The following is a 21,125-nucleotide window of genomic DNA, read 5'->3' on the forward strand; positions in this document are numbered from 1 at the left end:
ATAATGCAACTGGGATATGCTTCGTGCAAAAGGTCTCTTGTAAGGTATCATTACAAAGCTCATAATCTACTGAGTGTGATCATCCTATTTGTAGAAATGTACCACTCTTGTATCTAAAACTAGAAATATAAAACATAACTCTGAGGGCCTATTGTAATTATGTAAAGTGTGGGCCATTAATGATGGTTTGGAATCTTGATGACTCCCATTAACAAGGACCATTTTCTGCAGATGGCTGTGTTTACCTGTTAGTCTTCCTGTATATGTGTGTGCTGGCAAATGGGCAATGAAGTCTTGCAGTGACATGTGATCATGTCACCTGAACTGGAATCCATCTTTAACCTGGTGCTTTTCCAGTGGGGGGGGGGGGGGGTGGAAACCCAGAGGGACAAAGGGTTCCCGCCTTATGCAAAAGATATATAAAGGGGTGGAAGAGAACAGAGGGATGGAGGAGCCATCATGAAGAATCCCCTAGCTATCACCTGAGCTGCAACAAGAGCTGTACCAGGGGAAAGAATTGTGCCCAGGCCTGGAAGGTGTCCAGTCTGAGAAAAATCTTACTGAAGCATCTCTGAGGGTGAGATTATCTGTATTCAGTTTGATTAGACATAGATTTGCGCATTTTATTTTATTTTGCTTGGTGACTTACTTTGTTCTGTCTGTTACTACTTGGAACCACTTAAATCCTACTTTCTGTATTTAATAAAATCACTTTTTATTCATTAACTCAGAGTATGTATTAATACCTGGGGGAGCAAACAACTGTGCATATCTCTCTATCAGTGTTATAGAGGGCGAACAATTTATGAGTTTGCCCTGCATAAGCTTTATGCAGGGTAAAACGGATTTATTTGGGTTTAGACCCCATTGGGAGTTGGGCATCTGAGTGCTAAAGACAAGCACACTTCTGTGAGCTGTTTTCGGGTAAACTTGCAGCTCTGGGACAAGTGATTCAGCCCCTGGGTCGGTGTTGGAGCAGACGGGAGTGTCTGGCTCAGCAAGACAGGGTGCTGGATCCTGAGCTGGCAGGGAAAACAGGAGCAGGGGTAGTCCTGGTACATCAGGTGGCAGCTCCCAAGGGGGTTTCTGTGATCCAACCCGTCACAAGGTGGTGCCCAGAACTGAACACAATATTCCAAATACACCAAATACACCAGAACCTATCCAGTCCATCATCTGTTGTCTTTGCACATGCAGTCCAAAATTGCATTGGTTTTTTTTGCAGATTATAAATTCATGTGGGGTTTGATGTCTGCAATTGGGTCTCTGTTAGCCTTACCAATTCACACATTTGTCCTCTCCCATAGAGTACATGTATTTTCTAGTACATTTTCCCATCTACATTATATTTTTCCAGTTTTTCATTTTATTATTTTCTGCTCATGTTTTTAATCTCTATAGGTCCCTTTCTGTTATCTACAAAGGCTAAGTATCAATATATTTCTCATACCTGAATAGTTTTTCCTTGAAAAATACCCAAAAGAGACTTCCACAGATAGTTCAGACAAGCTAGCAAACCTGCAGCCACTTTGGACCAATGGTTGTGGAGTAAGGCAGTCCCAAACACTAGGTCTGTTTTAAGCTTGGGGCCTACAACTTAATGGCTTCACTGCATTGGCTTGTACCAGCCTGTGTATCCATGATAAGTCCAAATCATATGTATTTATATATTGGCTACATTAAACTTTTGATTGTCATTACCAATACCGTATTACATTATTTAACATTTCTATTGCCTTTTCTCATGCACTGTAACAAATCAGTACAGCAAGCTACAAAATAAAGAGTCCGTACCAGTCTAACACTCATAAAAACCAATACCCTACCAGAAGCAAACAACTATTGTAAGTTAGTAGCACATGTTAAAACATTCAAAAGCATGAAGATGACTTAAGAGCATAAGCCCTATTGACTTTTCAGTTGACTTTTGGCTCCTAAGTCATTTTGGCGCTTTTGAAAGTTTTACCCACAATGCACAAGGTATCCCATGTATCATTTGTACCTGGGGGCTGCCAGTTGGTTTAGTAAATCATGTGTTGGTATTCTGAACCATCCTTCACATACATTTCAGTTATAGAACAAAATTACCCCCAAATCAGTTTGAAAGTGATAGTGATCTCTGACGCTTAACAGAATTTCTTTACTAGCTGACTCAGCTCAAGGAAAGGTGAAAAAGAATGCATTAGCCTTATTTTAAAGATTTGCAAATGCATGTAACATATGGAACTAGTACTACCATCTTACACGTATCTGCTAGAACTGAAAACAATCCCCCCTGCTGCAAACAAAGAGACATATCACTGACAATAAAATTGACGTTACTAATGTTAAAGTGTAGGCTTAATCATACACACACTCTGTGAAATATCTATTCTTTTTTCTATCTCCCACAAAAATAGCTCTAAACGTCACATCAAAAAGTCTTGGAAGACCACTGTTACAACTAGGGTGACCAGACAGCAAACGTGAAAAATCGGGACGGGGGTGGGGGGTAATAAGAGCCTATATAAGAAAAAGACCCCAAAATCAGGACTGTCCCTATAAAATCGGGACATCTGGTCACCCTAGTTACAACAGATTTTTTCAACAGTGCCTGATATGAGGTTCAGCCTCCAAGACACTAAATGCTTCTTAGTGTTCTTTATAATATAACCATTTACCTGAGCTGAGAAGTCAATTAGCTTTGGAAGCAGTACTTTACTTCCTTCATCACTCTTCAGAAAATCCAGCAGACTGCCTGTTTCAATGCAGAAAGAATAAGTCAGCACAGTTCACAAGTAAAATAAAGACTAATAAGTCTATAGCCAGCCTCACTACCTTCTGCATGGTTTTTTGTTTTGTTTTAACATATTTTTAAGTTGGCCACAATTAGTTATATGGTTCTTTACATGCTATAACTACAATGCTGATCCAATATCTGAGTTGATCAGCTATGCAGCTTTCTGTGGTGCAAAACTAAAAGGTCAAGCTTCTCCCGAGTTCAACATTGTTTAAGGTTTGGGTTTTTTTAATTTGAGTGATTGATTTTTTCCCGTTCTAAGGAATATCAGCAAAGTTGCCCACAATTATCAACCTAGTTATCAATGGCAAAATTTTAAAAAGTCACAAAAAGCACGTCTAACTCAAAGGAAGCTGAGCCCTTTGGTAGTAAAATACAACTAAAATATCTATTTACACAGGATTTGATTCTGCAGCCCTGACTAGCACTGTGTAATAATTATTCATAAAAGCGTGGTACAGAAGTCCTTCCTGTAGGGCCCAACGACAGGACTTTTCATGAATTTAACTGCAGGATAGCAGCATATGGTTCAAAGCATTCACCCACTTTGGCAGAAAACATGAGTATTGGATGCATAACGCAAAGTCATCAAGATATTATAAGTGATATGTTTATTGTTTGTTAAACTATTTTTAGAGTGCTTGAGAGATTTTTAAAAGGACGCATCTTAAAACACAACATGAGCATAAAATGAAAACTCTTGTCTTCTCTTAAGCTAGATACTTGATCATTTAATATAAAAACTACAAAAAAGTAAAATTAACACAATTATTTCTCCCCTTTTTTGTTACTAGAGGTTGATTTGACATTTAATTAAGAAGTGCTCACAGAGTCCAACAACTCTCACCTTTTGCCATGAATTCTGTTATAATATAGATAGGTTCCTCTTTGCTGACTACAGCATACAGCCTCACTAACTTGTCATGCTGAAGTGTTTTCATGAGGTTGGCTTCCTCCATGAATGCTTGCACAGACATCGTTCCAGGCTTCAGGGTCTTCACAGCCACTTTTGTACTATTATTATAGTAACCTAAAAAGGAAGGGATTATTATGGCACAGAACTCATTCAGCACAGCGCACTGACTGTTAGGAGAGGTCAGAAACCAGGCTGGACTTCATGAATGGTATAAACCTGGTGAGAAGTGTCCAGACACAGCACAATTAAATTACTTGTACTATAATCATACCATATTTTGCAATAAAACATATCAATGTATGGAGAGAGGGTCTGTTAATGCGCAATGTTCTATTTGTGTAAGTCATTTACCTGAAAACTCAAATTAAAAATAAGCAACCACTCTCTATAGTAAGGTTTCATTTATAAATAGTTCATAAAAAGTAAATAAATGATCAATAGATAGTTTAATGAATGTCTAACTAGAATTCAGCAAGTCACTAGCTTGCTTATAACTTTCTAATCACATCTTTAACTTATGTCCCTATAAGAAGACTACTCATACCTGTAACATGTTTATAACATGAGAGGGGTAGCTGTGTTAGTCTGGATCTGTAAAAGTTTCTCCTCCCTTGGTTTCCACACCTCAACTGCTAGAAGAGGGCCTCATCCTCCCTGATTGAACTGACCTTGTTATCTCCAGACTGATTCTGGCCTGCATATATATACCTGCCTCTAGAAATTTCCACCACATGCATCTGACGAAGTGGGTATTCACCCATGAAAGCTTATGCTCCAATATGTCTGTTAGTCTATAAGGTGCCACAGGACTCTTTGATGTTTATAACAGTTATTAATTGTTTATTAACCCTTATAAATGATTCAGAAATAGAACCTTCAGTGTGACCAAATACATTTTTAAAATTATGTTTCAGGAGTGCAACACTGTAGCACTCAGGTGAAGGTTTAAGACCTCATTATTGCTTGTCAGGTGATCTTTTGCCCCGGGGGGGGGGGGGATTGTTTTGCTTTCCTTAATTACTTTAAAAGTATGTTAGTGCCCAAGAATAAAGGGAAAGTCCTAACAAGCCTCCCTGCAAACCTATATTAAGGCCAGATAGAGCTTTGCCTTAATTCAATACCCTTTAAACCAGTGGTTCCCAAACTTGGGCTGCCGCTTGTTCAGAGAAAGCCCCTGGTGGGCTGGGCCGGTTTGTTTACCTGCCGCGTCTGCAGGTTTGGTTGATCGCGGCTCCCACTGGCCGCGGTTCGCCGCTCCAGGCCAATGGGGGCAGCGGGAAGCGGCGTGGGCCGAGGGATGTGCTGGCCGCTCTTCCTGCAGCCCCCATTGGCCTGGAGCGGCGAACCACAGCCAGTGGGAGCTGTTATCGGCCGAACCTGCGGACGCGGCAGGTAAACAAACCCGCCCGGCCTGCCAAGGGCTTTCCCTGAACAAGCAGCAGCCCAAGTTTAAGAACCACTGCTTTAAACTACATTAAAAAGGTACAAACAGCATCAGTTGGAGAAATAATTTGGTATAAAATAAGTATATGATGTATTGAACTGTATGTGCTGAGATTTCATGAAATATGCTAATTGCCCATATATCAATGTACAAAGATTAGTACATGGATACGGAAGATAAAGGAATATTTTCTGATGGAATCAATGTAGAATATTCTTAATACATAAACTTTAGTGATAAAATAATATTTTATTCAGGTGTAGCAATCTTTAAAAGCCTGTGTTATTTAATTTTTACTGAAGTGATATAAATAAAGTATCCTTCTAAACATGCCATTCTTAACACAAGTGCACTAATAAAACCAAACCTCATCTCTTTGTGCTGCAATCTATGTATTTCAACACTGAAAAAATATGTACAGGAAGAGGTAAACTTTCATGACTCAACCCACCAGCTACATTTCTCTACCCAACAACAATCTGTACAATTTCAACACAGTTTGTGTGTCTACCTGAAAGTCAGCAACTCCTTAATCTCTACTTAAACTCCCTTACGCATTAGTAGTGTGACTGTAAATCACAGCTTGTCTACATGGTGAGTTAGTTCATGGAAAGCCATTATGTGAATCCCATGTACTAACTCTGCGCTTTCCACACTAAGCCATACTCCAGGACTTTTAATGCACTGTTGTGGCGTTTATGTGGCAAGTTAGTGCGCAACAAAGTGGTGTGCTGTTGATTCACACCCTGGCTTGCAGCACACTAAATCATTGTGTAGACAGGCCCTCAGTCTGTTTTGCACAGTGACGAGCCAGAAGAAAGTGAACGTTAAAGAAGCTGGGGGCTACTTCACCTTACATCTTTAACTGGTTCCTTCTTATATAAGTTAACACTCCTTAGGCCAGGTCTACACTAACCCCCCCACTTCGGACTAAGGTACGCAAATTCAGCTACGTTAATAACGTAGCTGAATTCGAAGTACCTTAGTCCGAAGTTACCGCGGTCCAGACGCGGCAGGAAGGCTCCCCCGTCGATGCTGCGTACTCCGCTCGCCGAGCTGGAGTACCAGCGTCGAAGGCGAGCACTTCCGGGATCGATCCGGGGCACTTCCGGGATCGATCCGGGATCGATTTATCGCGTCTTAACCAGACGCGATAAATCGAACTCAGAAAACCGATTGCTTACATCCGGACCCGGATGTAAGTGAAGACGTACCCTTAGACTCTCTACATGTGGGGAATGTGCAAGTAAAGTAAGTAAATCTAGGAGAATCTGAGTGTAAGAGGGGCAAAATTAATCTAAGGAGATCTGACACCATTTTATGTATCCCTTCTCAGTTGGGTCTTACAATTTATTTATTTTTTAGTTTTCATTTCATTTAACATTTTCAGTATGAGATAAAGCAGTAATCTCATTATATAGCATGTGTGGATTGTAACATGAGACTTTCATTTGCTCTGAAAGTACAAGTTATTAGTACACAGAATAATTAATTTAAAAAAAACCCTTAAGAACCCAGATTTGTAAAGTTAGATATGGGCAACTATGTACTTACATTGAAGTACATGCCTCACTTATGAGTGCAAACATCTAATATTTGTGCACAAATTGCAAAGCCATGGGCAGGCAAAGATATTCAATTAGTGTGCCCGCAAATCTGCCTGTCCAACTGTGTGTGCCTAAAGCTGAAATCCTACTCCAGAATGTCCACCATTTGGAAGGGCAGGAGGAAGGAATAGATCACATCACTGAGAATATGGATACAATTTTCACCCAATTGAAATCAATGGCAGTTTCTTCATTTACTTCAAAGGAGCCAGAATTTCACCCATTCTATTTTAAGGGGCGCAATATTTGTACTAAAATTAAAGGTCACCCTGCTTCATTAATCTCCGCTAATTCTTTGTGTCACCTGAGGTGTGAATGCCAAATTCTAGTGCAGGGATTCAATACAAATATTTAATTCTATGTATTGAGGGTATGTGGCTTCATTAAAATCCCAAGTATTTCAGACTGTAAACTTAAAACCAGCACTGTAATATACACTAATAAAGAGTGTCATCATGCTGTGTATTCATTTTACAACAGGCTCTGATTTCATATATATGACTCATAGAATCATAGAAGATTAGGGTTGGAAGGGACCTCAGGAGGTCATCTAGTCCAACCCCCTGCTCAAAGTAGGACCAATCCCATATGACTGTGATCTTGTAAAATCAACTACTACATATGCAGTAGTTGCACGCATAAAAGGCTCTCTCTTATTCTGCTTCCATTGAAGTCAGTGGATATTTTCCCTTCAATCCCCCAGAGTCAAATCCTTGTTCCTGACAAACACCTGAACAATTTTTTGACTCTTCCACCACAAGGTGGAAGCTTATTTTCAGTAGGGGACTTGACAACAGGTAATCTATGTTGAATGATATTTTTTCCTATTTAGACTTTTGTTTAGTTTCTAACATTCAGAGTCTGAATAATCTAGGAAAGCTCTGCTTTTTCCAGGGTGTGTGTTTAGTCAGGGTTCCTTAGTCTATCTAAGGTACTTACATCATGGTAGCGTTTGAGCACCTCACATTCTAATGTGTATTTGTCCTCACAGCACTCCTGTGAAGTACTATTATCTCTGTTTTCCAGATGAGGAACTAAGGCACAGGGAGGCTAAGTTTACTTGCAATTGGGCACAAAGGAAGTTTATGGGAGAGCAAGGAATAGAACCGACATCTCCAAAGTCCTAAACTAATGCTCTAACCACCACATCGGCTCTCCTCTCCGCCCCAGAGAACAAAGAAGGAACTCTGAAAGCAGTCTTAAGGCCTGTCACATATGTTAAGGGCTGTTATAAATAGGGTGGTGATCAATTGCTCTCCATGTCTACCGAAGGCAGGACAAAAAGTAACGGTCTTAATCTGCAGCAAGGAAGATTTAGGAAAGATATTCTGAAAAGCTTTCTAACTATAAGGGTAGTTAAACACTGGAACAGGCTTCAAAAGGAGATTGGAGAATCCCCATCATTGGAGGATTTTAAGAACAGGTTAGAGAAACACCTGGCAGGGATGGTTTAGATACATTTGGTCCTGCCTCAGTGCCTCTAGAGATCCCTTCTGGCCCTACATTTCTATGGTTCTTTGACTTCAGCACCTCCCTGAATAAATAAAGTCTGTTTTAGCATAATCCTATTGTGGTGACAGAATAAAACAAAAGCCTGACCAAGGCAATAAAGAGGCAAGGCCAGTTATTTGTCCAGTAGGTCCTCTATAGCCCTCTGTTAAATATGGAGAGAAAAATCACTTGTTTCGTCAAATAGAGCTGAGAAAACCAGATGAAAGAGAAATGTTGCAATAACCAGATTTCGTGTTCCTAACTACTTCAGAATGTGCTTGGATCCAATCGGGTACCCCTTACTCAGGCAAAACTCCTTTCAAATCCAGGGGGTGTATAATGCATGAAACCCCCTCACTCCTGACAGCTTGAATCCTGAAGGGATTTTTCCCTAAGTGCAATGACCGACCATCAGCTTGGTCATTGCTGAGGATTGAATCAGGTCCCCCCAAGTTAAGAGCATAAGTCTTTAGGATTTGAGCTAAAGGACTATGTCACCTAGCTGGCAGCTGCAGCAGGCCCATGTGAGGCTGGCAGACCAGGTGCCAGCTCATGCCAAGATCCCCATGTCTCAACTGAACACTGACAGATACACAGCGGGAATCAGTCTGGCTCACCTGTGTGTTAGTATTGTTAAATAGGTATTAGAATTATCAGACTGTGTTTAGACTATATTGAAAGCTGGTGAGTTGTTGCATGCATTAATCTCTCTTATAGCAGCTGTATCCCATATTGTAAGGTAATATTGACATTTATGCACTTGATAATTGGTTGGTGAAATCTAAGTATAGAACTCACAACCAGGGCCGGCTTTAAGCCGATTCGGCTGATTCCCCGGAATGGGGCCCGCGCCTAAGAGGGCCCCGCAACGTCCGGGGCTGCCGGCGGAGCGGGAAAAAAAAAAAAAAAAAAAGCTGCATCCTGCTTCTCCCACCTCCCTCCAGCACTTGCGCCGCCATACAGCTGATCAGCGCAAGCCTGGGAGGGAGGGCTGAGGAGGAGGACTGCGGCGTGCTTGGGGAAGACGCGGGGCCAGGGTGGGGATTTGGGGAGGGATCCAATGGGGCAGTGAGGGGGCGGGGCGGCGGCGGGGATTTGGGGAGGGATCCAATGGGCCAGGGAGGGGGCGGAGTCAGGGCGGGGCCGGGGTGGAGTTGTGGCGGGGGGGGGGGGGGGAAAGCGAGACAATTTGTGTCCTGGCGTGGGGCCCCGCACCTGCTAAAGCCGGCCCTGCTCACAACCAATTTGGGGTTGTGCCCTGCTTCCTAAGAGTCTGCCCTGAGGCTGGTACTCAGGCTCTTGAATCACTGCAAGACAGCTTGACAGCCCTGTAGCTGGCACAGAATGTGACACATAATACACACTGAATGGTGGATTACACAGAGACTTCAGGTTTGGGTCTGTACAAGCCAGTGACATCAAGTTGAGCAGGGACTGTCTATTTGTTCTGTGTTTTCACAATGCCTAGCACAATGGGGTCCTGGTCCATGACTAGAGTTGCTAGGCACTACCGCAGTACAAATAGTAAATAATAATAATTTCCTGGTTCTACCATTTACATAATAGTTTTGGCTGCTCTGCAGCTGTGCTCTATCTGCACAGGCCACCTGAATTTGAATAAACCTTTCCGTGTACACAGTGAGGGTGGGCAGGTGGCATTTCCACTTTTGCCTTTCCTTAGGGCCTGCCCCAGGTGACAGCAGATTTAAAGTTCAGCAGAGGCTGCAAAGGAATTCCTCCGGCTGAGGTTATAATGGGAATTAGCTTAATCATGCCACTTCCTCCCCAGCCACAACCGGGGTTACTGGAAATGCCTCCTCTCCTCCACTCCCAGGAGACTTTCTGCTACCCTGGGCCCTCTTCCACTGTCTTCACTGACTGAAGTTTATCTGGCTCAAGGTCTACCACACACCCCAGGGTGTCCTGCTATTGTGAGCTATAGGATATGAGTGATCACTCACTCTTTTTAGCTACCTTCAGTAAACAGATATAAAGGAGATGGATAAATGAAGTTCCTGCTTTAACTCCAAACTTTCTTTCTTTTTAAAGTTTAAGTCAGACCCTATGTGATAAATTTTCAGCATGTGTGTAAATTGTAAAAATGCACCTGTGATATTTGCAAACACGTCCATTGGTGCCTGCAAAATCCCACATCTGTGCATGTAAAACTGGAAATTATATACTGCTTCGTCAGGTGTGCCAACAAGTTTTGCTGGTACATTTTTAGAATCCTTCATTTTAGTGAAGGTATTTTTGTGGCTCAGCTTATTTTCTGCAGCCCAGCATTTCCCACAATTCTGGACGCCTGGGCTGCTCTCCTCTCAGCAGCACACAGAGGCGGAACAGAGTTTTGATGTATAGCCATGCCCCCTCAGCTTCTGCTTGCGGCCAGATTCTCTACCTCCACAGCAGCCGACAGCAGTGGTTCCTTTTGCTCCCACCCTTACTCCTTCTGTTTTAAATTTTCTGCCCATTTTTTGGGCAGTGGGGAGCAGTGTTCTTCCTTCTCAGCCTTCCTCTTCCTCCCGGGGTCGGTTAACCCCTCAAGGATTTAACACTCCCTAAGCCTCCGCTGCAGCATTTCCCTGCTGGCTCCTTTGCCCCTTACAGGCATGGCGGAATGGCCAAGAAAGCATTGGGTCAAATTCAACCAGTTCTCTCTACATGGGAGGCAGCCTTCCCAGGCTCAGCAGAGGGTGAGTTGTGCCCAGCCTGCACCCAGTCGTCAGTGCCTAACTGTGTTAGGTCCTGGGGCTGCAGGTTGGATAGGCAGAGGTCCGCGACCCACCAAGGTGGCAACTCCCACCGGGGAAAAAAGGACCAAGAACCCCAGTGTGGAGGAGGAAGAGGCTCCAAAAGCGAGGAGGACCCTGACCACTCGAGTCAGGTAAGTCCCAGGGAATCCCTGCAGAACAAAGAGGAGAGACTTGCGCAACCACCTGTCTCCCCCACTCTGCCACATCTTAAAGTGGGTCCTGTGCACCCTGAGGAACGAAATAGGGCTTCTAATCAGCCTGCCTCCCTCCTTCCCTCCCAAGAACAAGGATGTCCTCTCCCCTGCAATCCTGGGGGGGGAATGGGAGCAGTGGGAAGATTCTGAGGCAGACCTCTCGAGAGGCCTAAAGGAAGGCAAACCAAAAAAAGGTCTTACCAAAACCACAGCAGAACTTCTATACTCCCAAAGTGCCCTATTAAAGGTTAAATATAAGGGAAAGAAAAGATGTACAAAAAAATCCAGAGATACTAGTCCTTCAATTCCTCCACATCCTCTCTCTCCCCCTCATTCCCCACTGATGAAAGGTGAACTGTCTGGCTGTGAAACCTGAGCAGGCTCCTAAGAGTAAGCCTCAAATTTCTCTCCTCAAAATCCTTCCCTCAGGCTGAAATACCCCATCTTCCTCCTTGAGGAACCGATTAGGAATGAATGGACAAGCCTGATAAGGGCAAGCTATTAGCGAGAGTGACTTCAGGCTCTGTAACATTCAGCAGTCAAAGGGCTCCGTTGCTGAGACACCAAATGTTGATGCCACTGTAGCCTCCCTCCCCAGCGATACGGTTATTCGCTCAGAAGGCAAGTTCTACCCTAAGAACCCTACATACAGAAAGATGGAGGCCACTCTCAAAAAGGGCTTTGAAACCTCCTCTGCCACCCTCTGAGCATCCCTGGCAGCTACCTGCTTTGCAGGAGCATCTCTTTCCTGGCTGGAAGACCTCACAGCCTCAAGGATAGAGATCACCCTGACTTTGGCTCCACTTTAAAAAAAAAAAAAAAAAAAAAGTCTCCCTAGCAATCACATTTGTAGCTGATACCTCAATGGATGCAATGAGATTCTCAACCTGAGCCATGGCTTCTGGCTCAGTAGCCAGGCACCAGCTATGGCTCTGACCCTGGAAGGTGAATACTCACTCTAAACACGTCCTGTGCTCAGCCAAATTCACAGGCTCCCCCCTTTTCTGGAGAAAAGATGGAGGCTGGCAGTGTGGCAAAACAGTCTCTCCCTTCCCCACTAAAGGCCCTCAGGAGAGAATATAGATCGGCCTTCACAGAGAGGTGCTGCTTTCTCTCCTCATCTTCACAGAGGTACCAGCACAGAGGCAACAGATTTTCTGAGGAAAAACAGTAGAGCTGAGGTCTGGGGGAAGTCCAGAGGGACCTCAGGCCCACCCCCCAAAATCCACTTAATAATAAAGATCACATAAGCCTCTACCCTGAGTTGGAGCTAGTGGGCAGGATTTCCCATTTCCTCATGGAAGGGTTTTCACTGACCACAGACAAGTGGGTCAGGGAAACAATGAGCCAGGGGATACTTCCTTGAGCTGTGGACTCCATCCCGTCTGATCTTCTTCCAGTCACCCAGCTCCTACAATGCCAAAAACCACACGGCCTGATACAGAACAAAATATCTTCTGGATGTGGGAGTGATAGAGTGTGTTCCCTCAGAAGAAAGATTCTCTGGGTTCTACTCCATCGTCTTCATTGTACAGAAGCACACAGTGGGTATCAGAGCCATTCCCAACCTCAAAAGACTCCACAAGTGATGAAGACAATGAAGTTTTGGTTGGAGATCCTGGCATCTTTGGTGTCATCCATGCTCCAGGGGGACTTATTGACTTCAGTAGATATAGCAGATGAAATCTCTACATACCCATCAGACCATGCCACTGCAGACTTTTGAGGTTCATCTATGGCAGGAAACATTATCGATTCCCAACACTCCCATTCAGCCCACCCTGTCCTCCCACCCAAAGAGGTTGTAGGTGGTAATAGCCAAACTCAGATTGCAGGGGATTCATCTGCACCCTTTCCTGGGCAACATCCTGATCAGAGCCCCATTACAGTCAGCAGTGCACAGGGCCACTGATTCAGGTCAGGGTCAACAACTCTGAGTGGTACCTGAATCAGGAGGTTTTTGATTTCATCCTTAGGACATTTGGCCCCCCTTCAATCAACCTGTTTCCAAATTGTACGAATACAAAATGGCCAACATACTTCACAATGAAGGCAGACCCCAGATCCATGGAGACAGATGCCTTATTGCATAGTTGGCCACAGAGTAGGGTGACCAGATTAGTAGTATAAAATATCGGGACGGGGGCGGAGCAAAAAAAAAAAAAAAAAGAGTTTTAAAGGGGCCTGGGGCATTAGCAGGCCCCGGCCCCGCGCGCTGCCCTCCCCGCGGAGCCTCCCGCCCCCCGGCCTGCCATGGGCATATGCAGGGCGCGGTGGCTCCGGGCAGGGGCAGCGCGGAGCGGGCAGGAGCTGGGTGGGCGGCAGGGGCAGAATCCCCGCTGCTGCCAGGGAGCCCCGCGCCTCTCCCTCCCGCTCGCGGCTGTGGCTCCTTCCCGGCGGGACGCGCCTCCCGCTGCCCCGGCCACATGCGGCGCGCGTCCCCCGCGCCTAGTCTCGCGAGCGGGAGGGAGAGACGTGGGGCTCCCTGGCAGCAGCAGGGATTCGGCCCCCGCCCCCGCGCCGCCCACCTGGCCCCTGCCCGCTCCGCGCTGCCCCCGACCGGACCCACCGCGCTGCCCCGCGGACTGCAGGGCTGGAGCAGCCTCCAGGCTGCGCTCCCGGCCCCGGGTGCAGCAGCCCGGGCAGAAGCCCTCTGGCGCGGCGGGGGGGTTCACAGCTGAGCCCCCCGTCTCCCTCCCTTGCCAGCCCCCCTTTGCCCGCCCGCCCGGTGCCCGGGTGCCGGAGCTGACTCACCAGCTCCAGGATCCAGGCACCGCCGCCACCCCCTCCCTCCAGGCTTGCGCCGCCATGCTGCAAGCCTGGGAGGGAGGAGGAATGCTGCGTGGTTGGGGAAGAGGCGGGGCCAGGGCGGGGATTTGGGGAGGGAGCCAATGGGGGAAGGAGAGGGCAGAGCCGGGGCGGGGGGGCGCGAGCGCCAGAGTGGAGGGCAAAATTTCTTTTTTGTCCAGTGTCCCGACCAAACATTGGTCGGGACACGGGACAAAGAAGCAAATATCGGCACAGTCCCGATAAAATCGGGACGTCTGGTCACCCTACCACAGAGCCTACTTTACGTGTTTCCACCTTTTCTACTACTGATAACGCCTCATTGGCCTAGGAGTCCTTGCTTCTCAGACCTGACAGAGATGACCCTGGAGCCCCCACTCCAGTGTCCATGGAGACCGGACATCCTCTCACAAGGTCATCTCTTTCACCCGCAACCAAAACGGCTTCAACTAACAGCCTGGCTGCCCAGAGGGAAGCACTAGAAGGATTCAGTCTGTACTCCATAGTTATTAAGATACTGCTTTTGTCTAGGAGAGTATTGACATTAAGAGCATACTCCTATTTCTGGTCCAGATTCAACTACTGGTGCCAAAGAGTACAATGCAAACCCCAGAAATCCAGGAATTCCAACCATTCTGGACTTTCTTCAAGAAGGCATAGACAGAGGCCTTCAGTCCAGCACTAAATGTATGTCAGGTGTCTACCCTTAGTAGCATGCGATCTGCAGGATTCTTGGGCTCCCTGGCAGACAATCCACAGGTAATTCCATTCCTTTGAGCAGTACAATTAGCCAGACAAGTGGTCAGGCCTCTCTTTTTAAAATGGGACCTTCCTCCAGCTTTGAGGGCCCTGACTAGTCATCCCTTTGAGCCTCTGACTTCAGGGTCATCCTTTTATTTAACCATTAAGATTGGTTTCTTAGTAGCTGGCATGTCCCCCAGGCAAGTGTTGGAGCTGGCAGCCTTATCTGTACAGGAGCCTTACCTCATGCTCCAAGAGGACAAGGTGGCATTCAGCACACCAGAATCCTTTCTTCCTACGGTAAGTGCCTCCTCCCACCACTTCCTAAGAGGTTGTGCATCCTTCATTCTGTCCAAAATCACAACATCCAACTGAAAAGGTGTGGGACACCTTAGTCACCAAAAGAGTGTTGAAAATCTCTCCCTATTTATGTCTTTCCACCCAAAATGCCAGGGACTCAGAGCAAGTCTTCCATCGCTAGGTGGATTAGACTATGTATTGTGGAAGCCTAAAATCAGAGGTTCCTGTCCCATAAGAAATCAAGGTGCATCTGATGACATACTTAATCACCAGAGCGGAACGAGCAAGTGCGTCCACTTTGGAAAGCTGCAAAGCAGCCACTTGGTCTACAGCTAACACCTTCATTAGGCAAGCTCTACAAGGTGGATCTTCTAACTTCTGCAGAGGTCTTCTTTGGTGGGAACATGCTGCAGGTGATGGCCCAGAAATATTAGAGACTCTTGAGCAAGCACAGAAAAAGGGGGGTACTGCTTTCCTACAAGATTTTTGGTTCATAACCCTTTCTACATCTGTTCACTGCTCGATACTTCCCAGATGTCCAGAAACAGTGGAGACACTGGATTGCAGAATGGTAACTTGCTTACTGATCCTTTCCTTTCTGCTAGCAGCATCTTCCACCCACTCTGGATGGCTTACAAAGGCAAGGGTCAGATGTAAGTGGAATCATTACCGTATGACTATCTTCCTTGGTCTAGTATACATAGTTATTTCATTATCTCTGGAAATTCATTAATAATGATATACATATTTTACAACTTGGGAATAACTCATACAATAGCAAGCAGGAACAAATGAGCATGGCCAGACTGTGTGATGTCAAAACACTGATCTGCCTCCATGAGCTTCAGAAAGAGGAGAGCAACCCAGATGTCCAGAATTGTGGGAAATGCTACTAGCAGAAAGGAAATTATCAGTAAGAAATTTTCCATTCTCTTCTTTAATAGTTGTATAAAAAATACTAAAAATAGTGCAATATTACAGACAGACACTCTCATCCAGACTACCTCAAACCCAAGAATCCTTTACACCTGAGAAGCAAGAACAATGTGTGAATGCAATCCCACTGAAGTTAGTGGAGCAGTACATGTTTACTTCAGAACTAAATATGGCCCAGAGAATGATCATTTTGGCTGGAGCAAGGGCTTGGGTGCCCAAACTTCCACTAGACTTTTGCACACATTCAGTCATAGCAAACTGTGATATGGATTTGTGATATCCATTATAAGCCAAAGGGATTTTCATTACAGAGCTCCAAAACCAGAGATGAAAGACTAGTGAACTAACCTGTACAAGATTTCAGAGTGGTAGCTGTGTTAGTCTGTATCAGTAAAAACAACGAGGAGTCCGTGTGGCACCTTAGAGACTAACAAATTTATTTGGGCATAAGCTTTCGTGGGATACAGCCCACTTCATCAGCTGCATGGAGTGGAAAATACAGTAAGCAGGTATAAATACACAGCACATCAAAAGATGGGAGTTGCCTTACCATGTGGGGAGGGGGGGGAAGTCAGTGCTAATGTGGCTTAAACATAGAAGTGGCCATTCTTCAACAAAAAAACTTCAAAAACAGACTTCAATCAGAAACTGGAGAACTGGAATTAATTTGCAAACTCAACACCATCAAATTAGGTTTGAATAAAGACTGGGAGTGGCTGGGTCACTACAAAAAATAATTTCCCCTCTGTTGATACTCACACCTTCTTGTCAATGTTGGGAATGGGCCACATCCACCCTAATTGAATTGGCCTCGTTAGCACTGACCCCCCCACACACACACTTGGTAAGGCAACTCCCATCTTTTCATGTGCTGTAATATATATACTGCTTACTGTATTTTTCACTCCATGCATCTGATGAAATGGGTTATAGCCACGAAAGCTTATGCCCAAATAAATTTGTTAGTCTCTAAGGAGCCACAAGGACTCCTCGTTGTTTTAATCTGTACAATATACCTTTTCATTCCCTGCTCCAAAACAATAATTGCCTGCAAAATTATATCTTAAGAGCCTAGTCTGAGTTATAGAAGTAAAAATTGTCTTGAAACCACAGAACATCTCAGGCTATATAGCGGCTGAAACTGGCAGAATACTTTTTGGGCACTGGCCGGGACCACAGTGAGCAATGACTCCTCTACTTCCTTTCAATGCCTAGAGCGTGCGCTTCCCTCAACATCAGTCGTCATCTCCTAACCACCGTGGTGGGGGAAGTGGAACAGCAACTCCACCTCCACACCCAGCTCAGCCATGCGAACGTTGGAGTGGTTAGCACCATTGGCACACAAGCAACAGAGTTCTACCTATTCCCCACACAGGCATATAAAGAGAGCAAAGGGCACCGCTTCAGGTACATATTCAAAAGGAGATATAGGCAGATCCCTGTGTGTTTTGACTCGTCCTATGAGTCAAGCCAACTTCTTTTAAACCCAAAAGAAATCATAGATGAAGCATTTTACACCAAGTTTCAATCCCTCCAGGAATGTTTACGACTGAACTATAAACTCTTAAAAAAAAATGAAACATGAAGAGATGCTGACAGACCCATAACTATACTGCTGCTAGCAGATGTGATCTCCCTCTCTCTCTCTCGCACACCCCTCTTCCTTCCCACCCTTTTGTAACTATAAAACTAGTTACTCTCCTTCTAGTAACAGAAAGTTCTTCAGAAATCAAGCCATCAATTGTGGTTTGTACCTGGTACATAGTATTGCTTAAAAGAATCATCTTTGTCCCATAAAGGCATAAGTAATTTATCATTGAGAGAATATAACCATCTTATTTCCAAACTAAGGGAAGCGTTAAGGAGCTGACTATTAATAAATGAGGCCGTGGTGCTTACTACAATCCTGTCCTGGCATGGGCCTGGGCTAGATGACCTAATAGGTCTTTTCCAGTTATAACGTCTTCAGTTCTAAGATTAAACACGCTTGTTCAGAAAGGATCCCCACCATGCAAATCAGCTTCTCTTGCTTCAGAAAAGATGCAGAGAGAGTGAGAGGAAACACGCTACTCAACTTCACAGTACAGTAATTTCCCACATAATGTAACAACAATCCACAGAGGAAAATGTTAAGCCCATGTAGAGAGATCATCACATAAACAAGAGGAAACATCTTGAACCAGAAACACCCCCTTTTAATTTTTGTGCATGTGTATGCAGAACTAGTAGCTTCCTGAAATTAGCTGCAATTTCTACAGATGACAACATACCACACTGACTTTTCTATAGCAGTTCAGTGTCAGTCACAATATTTATTGACCTGGTGTATTACACAGGGAAAAAATGCACAATGGCTGACCCTTGTCTTAACTAGTGAGTAAGCATCACCCATGAGCCTCACAGCTAGAGGCCTCAAGCTTCTTCTCATGAGAGAAGATAAAAGCTGCATTCAGTCATAACGTATAATACAGTTATAAAAGCAGAGCACAAGTAGTATGTTTTATAGTCAAAGATTAAATGTATCACTGAATTAGACCTTTCTGTTTGACTATCAAGGATGCCACAACCATGGCAATATACAGATCTAGATCTTTACTTTTATATATACACATACCATTTCAAAACAATAATATTCCAAATAGTGTGTTCTGATGAGACTGTTATGCTATTTTGGGTGGCTAGAGTCACTCTGGCCTATCTTTGTACCTCCTGACTAGCTTTCAGGCATACTTTCATTGCTCAGAAATACACTGCCCACTGTATCTTATTTAAAAACATGTTAAAATGCTTATTCTTTAAAGGTGACCTATGAAAGTGAAGAGGAGAGTCAGAGAAGGGTGAGGAGTAACATTAGGGACATCGAGACTGAAAGACTGGATTGGTTTTCCTCCGAAGGGAGATGAATAAGAAGGGACATAAGTATATAAAATAATGAACAGCATAGAGAAGGTAGATCAGGAACTTCTGTTCTCATAACACAAAAGCAAGGGAACATACAATTAAACTTAAAAGGTGGAAAATTCAGAATTGACAAAAGTAAATACTCTTCACGTACATGTAATTAGACAGTGGAACTCATTGCCACAGGAAGTCATTGAAGCCAAGAACAACAAAGAACTGTATATTTAGATGGATAACAAGAATAACTAGGGTTATCATAATTAATGCTAAACATTTTTTGGAAGGGATAGTAAACTTCATACTTTTGGGTCTTCAGGACATTCTAACTTTTGGAGACCAAGATGAAACAATACTGGAGCTGATTACTCTCAAATCTGCCTACTGCAGAGTTTCTACACCTTCCTGGACAGAAGATGGTACTGGCCAAAGCCAGAGACAGGATACTGGACTAAATAGACCACTGGTTCTGATCCAGTATGACAATTCCTATGTGCTACTTTCCAGTCTTCTCTTTATCAAGAGACGCTGAAGCTCTGCACATTATTCACTAAAACACACATTTTGTTTCATATTTCAAGTGTTCAAATAAACACCTTTACCCTGATTTTAAGAGAGTATTTTGTAAAGGTAGAGACATCTAGCAAAACGTGTTGGACCAAATCCTGAGGTATCATGCAGTTTGTAAAGCTGAGAGAGTCCTATTGGAGTCAATGGGAGGCCCTTATGAATATAGCCCTGTTGAAATGATGATTTCACAGAGGGTGCAGCAATCATGAAAATGCTCCCCAATAGTGATTATATTATATTATATAAATAAAAGGCAAATGTCTACAACAAAGTCTAAAAAAAAAAAGCTACCTTAGCTTACAGTGTTGCGCACATGTGTGGAAGAATGGAGTGCTGTGTGCACTGCCTTGAAATTTACTAGTGTTACTTGTAGCAAGGTGGGTGAGGTATCATCTTTTTATTGGACCAACTTCTACTGGTGAGAGAGACAAGCTCCATTGGCCCAATAAAAAGCTATTACCTCACCCACCTTGTCTTTCTAATATCCTGGGACCAACACAGCTACCACACCACTGCATAGAATAATACTTGTAAAATTCATTCCCTCCTTGAAACTGACAAAGCGCAAACTCTGTGAAATTCAATACTTTCCTATTTACATTGTAGTGAATTTTCTAAAATATATAAACAGTGATTTACACAGGGTCTTACTTATGAACAACACTAGAATTTAGAGGAAGAGGGAGAAAGAAGAACAAAGGCATAACACACATGCGGGACCTGAGGCTCAGGACAAGTCTACACTAGAAACTTTTGTCAGGAATGTTGGTTGGGAATGTGATTTTTTGTGGGTGTGACATTTCTATACTGGCAGAAGCCACAGTGTAGATGCAATTATACTGACATAAAAGTTATTCTGATGGTATCGCTTATTTCACTTGGGGAGCCGGTACAAGCTATATCAGCAAAGTCACTTTTTTTGTGTGTGTGGCCAGTATGAGCTGTTTCTTTAATGGGGGGGTTTGCTGTTAGAGCTATACTGGCAAACCTTTTCTCCTGTAGAACTGCCCTTATGGAAAACTATTGCACCATGGCTTTTAAAAAAAAGCCTGACAGTGGGTGCTACATATAATCTGCATAGCCCTACAGTGTAAGGCATTAGGGCAGAGTTCCAGGGATCTCTACCTGCAAGGGAAGCAGTCAGCACAATTCCTACACATGCGCTGACAGGGAACCAGGGGGACTCACTGGGGATCAAGAGGCAGTACAGAAGGCTCCTGCAGATCCTGTGAGACCCATGAATTCTGAGAGTCAAACCACAGTTTCTTCCATAGGGGAACTCACTCCCCACAAAAGCTATCAGAGAAAATTCTACAAGGAGTTTGACTGCCCAGACAGGGCATTTTTGGGGACTTAATATGCTGACTGCAAATATATATATTGGGCCAAATTTATCCCTGATGTTACTCCAATCAAATCTAAGTAACCACACCAGGGATGAATCTGGATCCTTGAAACTGCACTGTATATATTTATATTTCAGTGACATTTTGAATATTTAAAGATCCTTTTCAAAGCACTAAGCAAACCGAAGACTTGTAAACTTACCCATCCAAACTTCTCCAAACTGACCAGCTCCAAGTTTCTTCACTAATTTAATTGATTCCCGTGCAATCTCCCAGGCATCTTTATCCCAAGGTTTTTGGGGTTTTGGACAAACACATGCTTTTTCCAGCTTTCTGCATAAACCATCTGGCTGTTCTATT

General features: G+C 44.1%; 1 protein-coding gene across 1 annotated transcript in view; it reads right to left on the bottom strand.

Moving 5' to 3' along the window:
* Positions 1–21,125, bottom strand: part of LYN (LYN proto-oncogene, Src family tyrosine kinase) — an 83,413-nt gene that overhangs the window by 23,852 nt on the left and 38,436 nt on the right. The window contains exons 8-10 of the mRNA XM_065399265.1: positions 20,968–21,120; positions 3,627–3,809; positions 2,661–2,737 (exon numbers count right to left, since the gene is read on the bottom strand). Of these exons, the coding sequence (XP_065255337.1) occupies positions 2,661–2,737; positions 3,627–3,809; positions 20,968–21,120 (413 nt within the window). The remainder of the gene's footprint in view (positions 1–2,660; positions 2,738–3,626; positions 3,810–20,967; positions 21,121–21,125) is intronic.

The sequence above is a fragment of the Emys orbicularis genome, chromosome 2 (assembly GCF_028017835.1).
Source record: "Emys orbicularis isolate rEmyOrb1 chromosome 2, rEmyOrb1.hap1, whole genome shotgun sequence".
In the NCBI taxonomy this organism is placed as follows: domain Eukaryota; kingdom Metazoa; phylum Chordata; order Testudines; family Emydidae; genus Emys; species Emys orbicularis.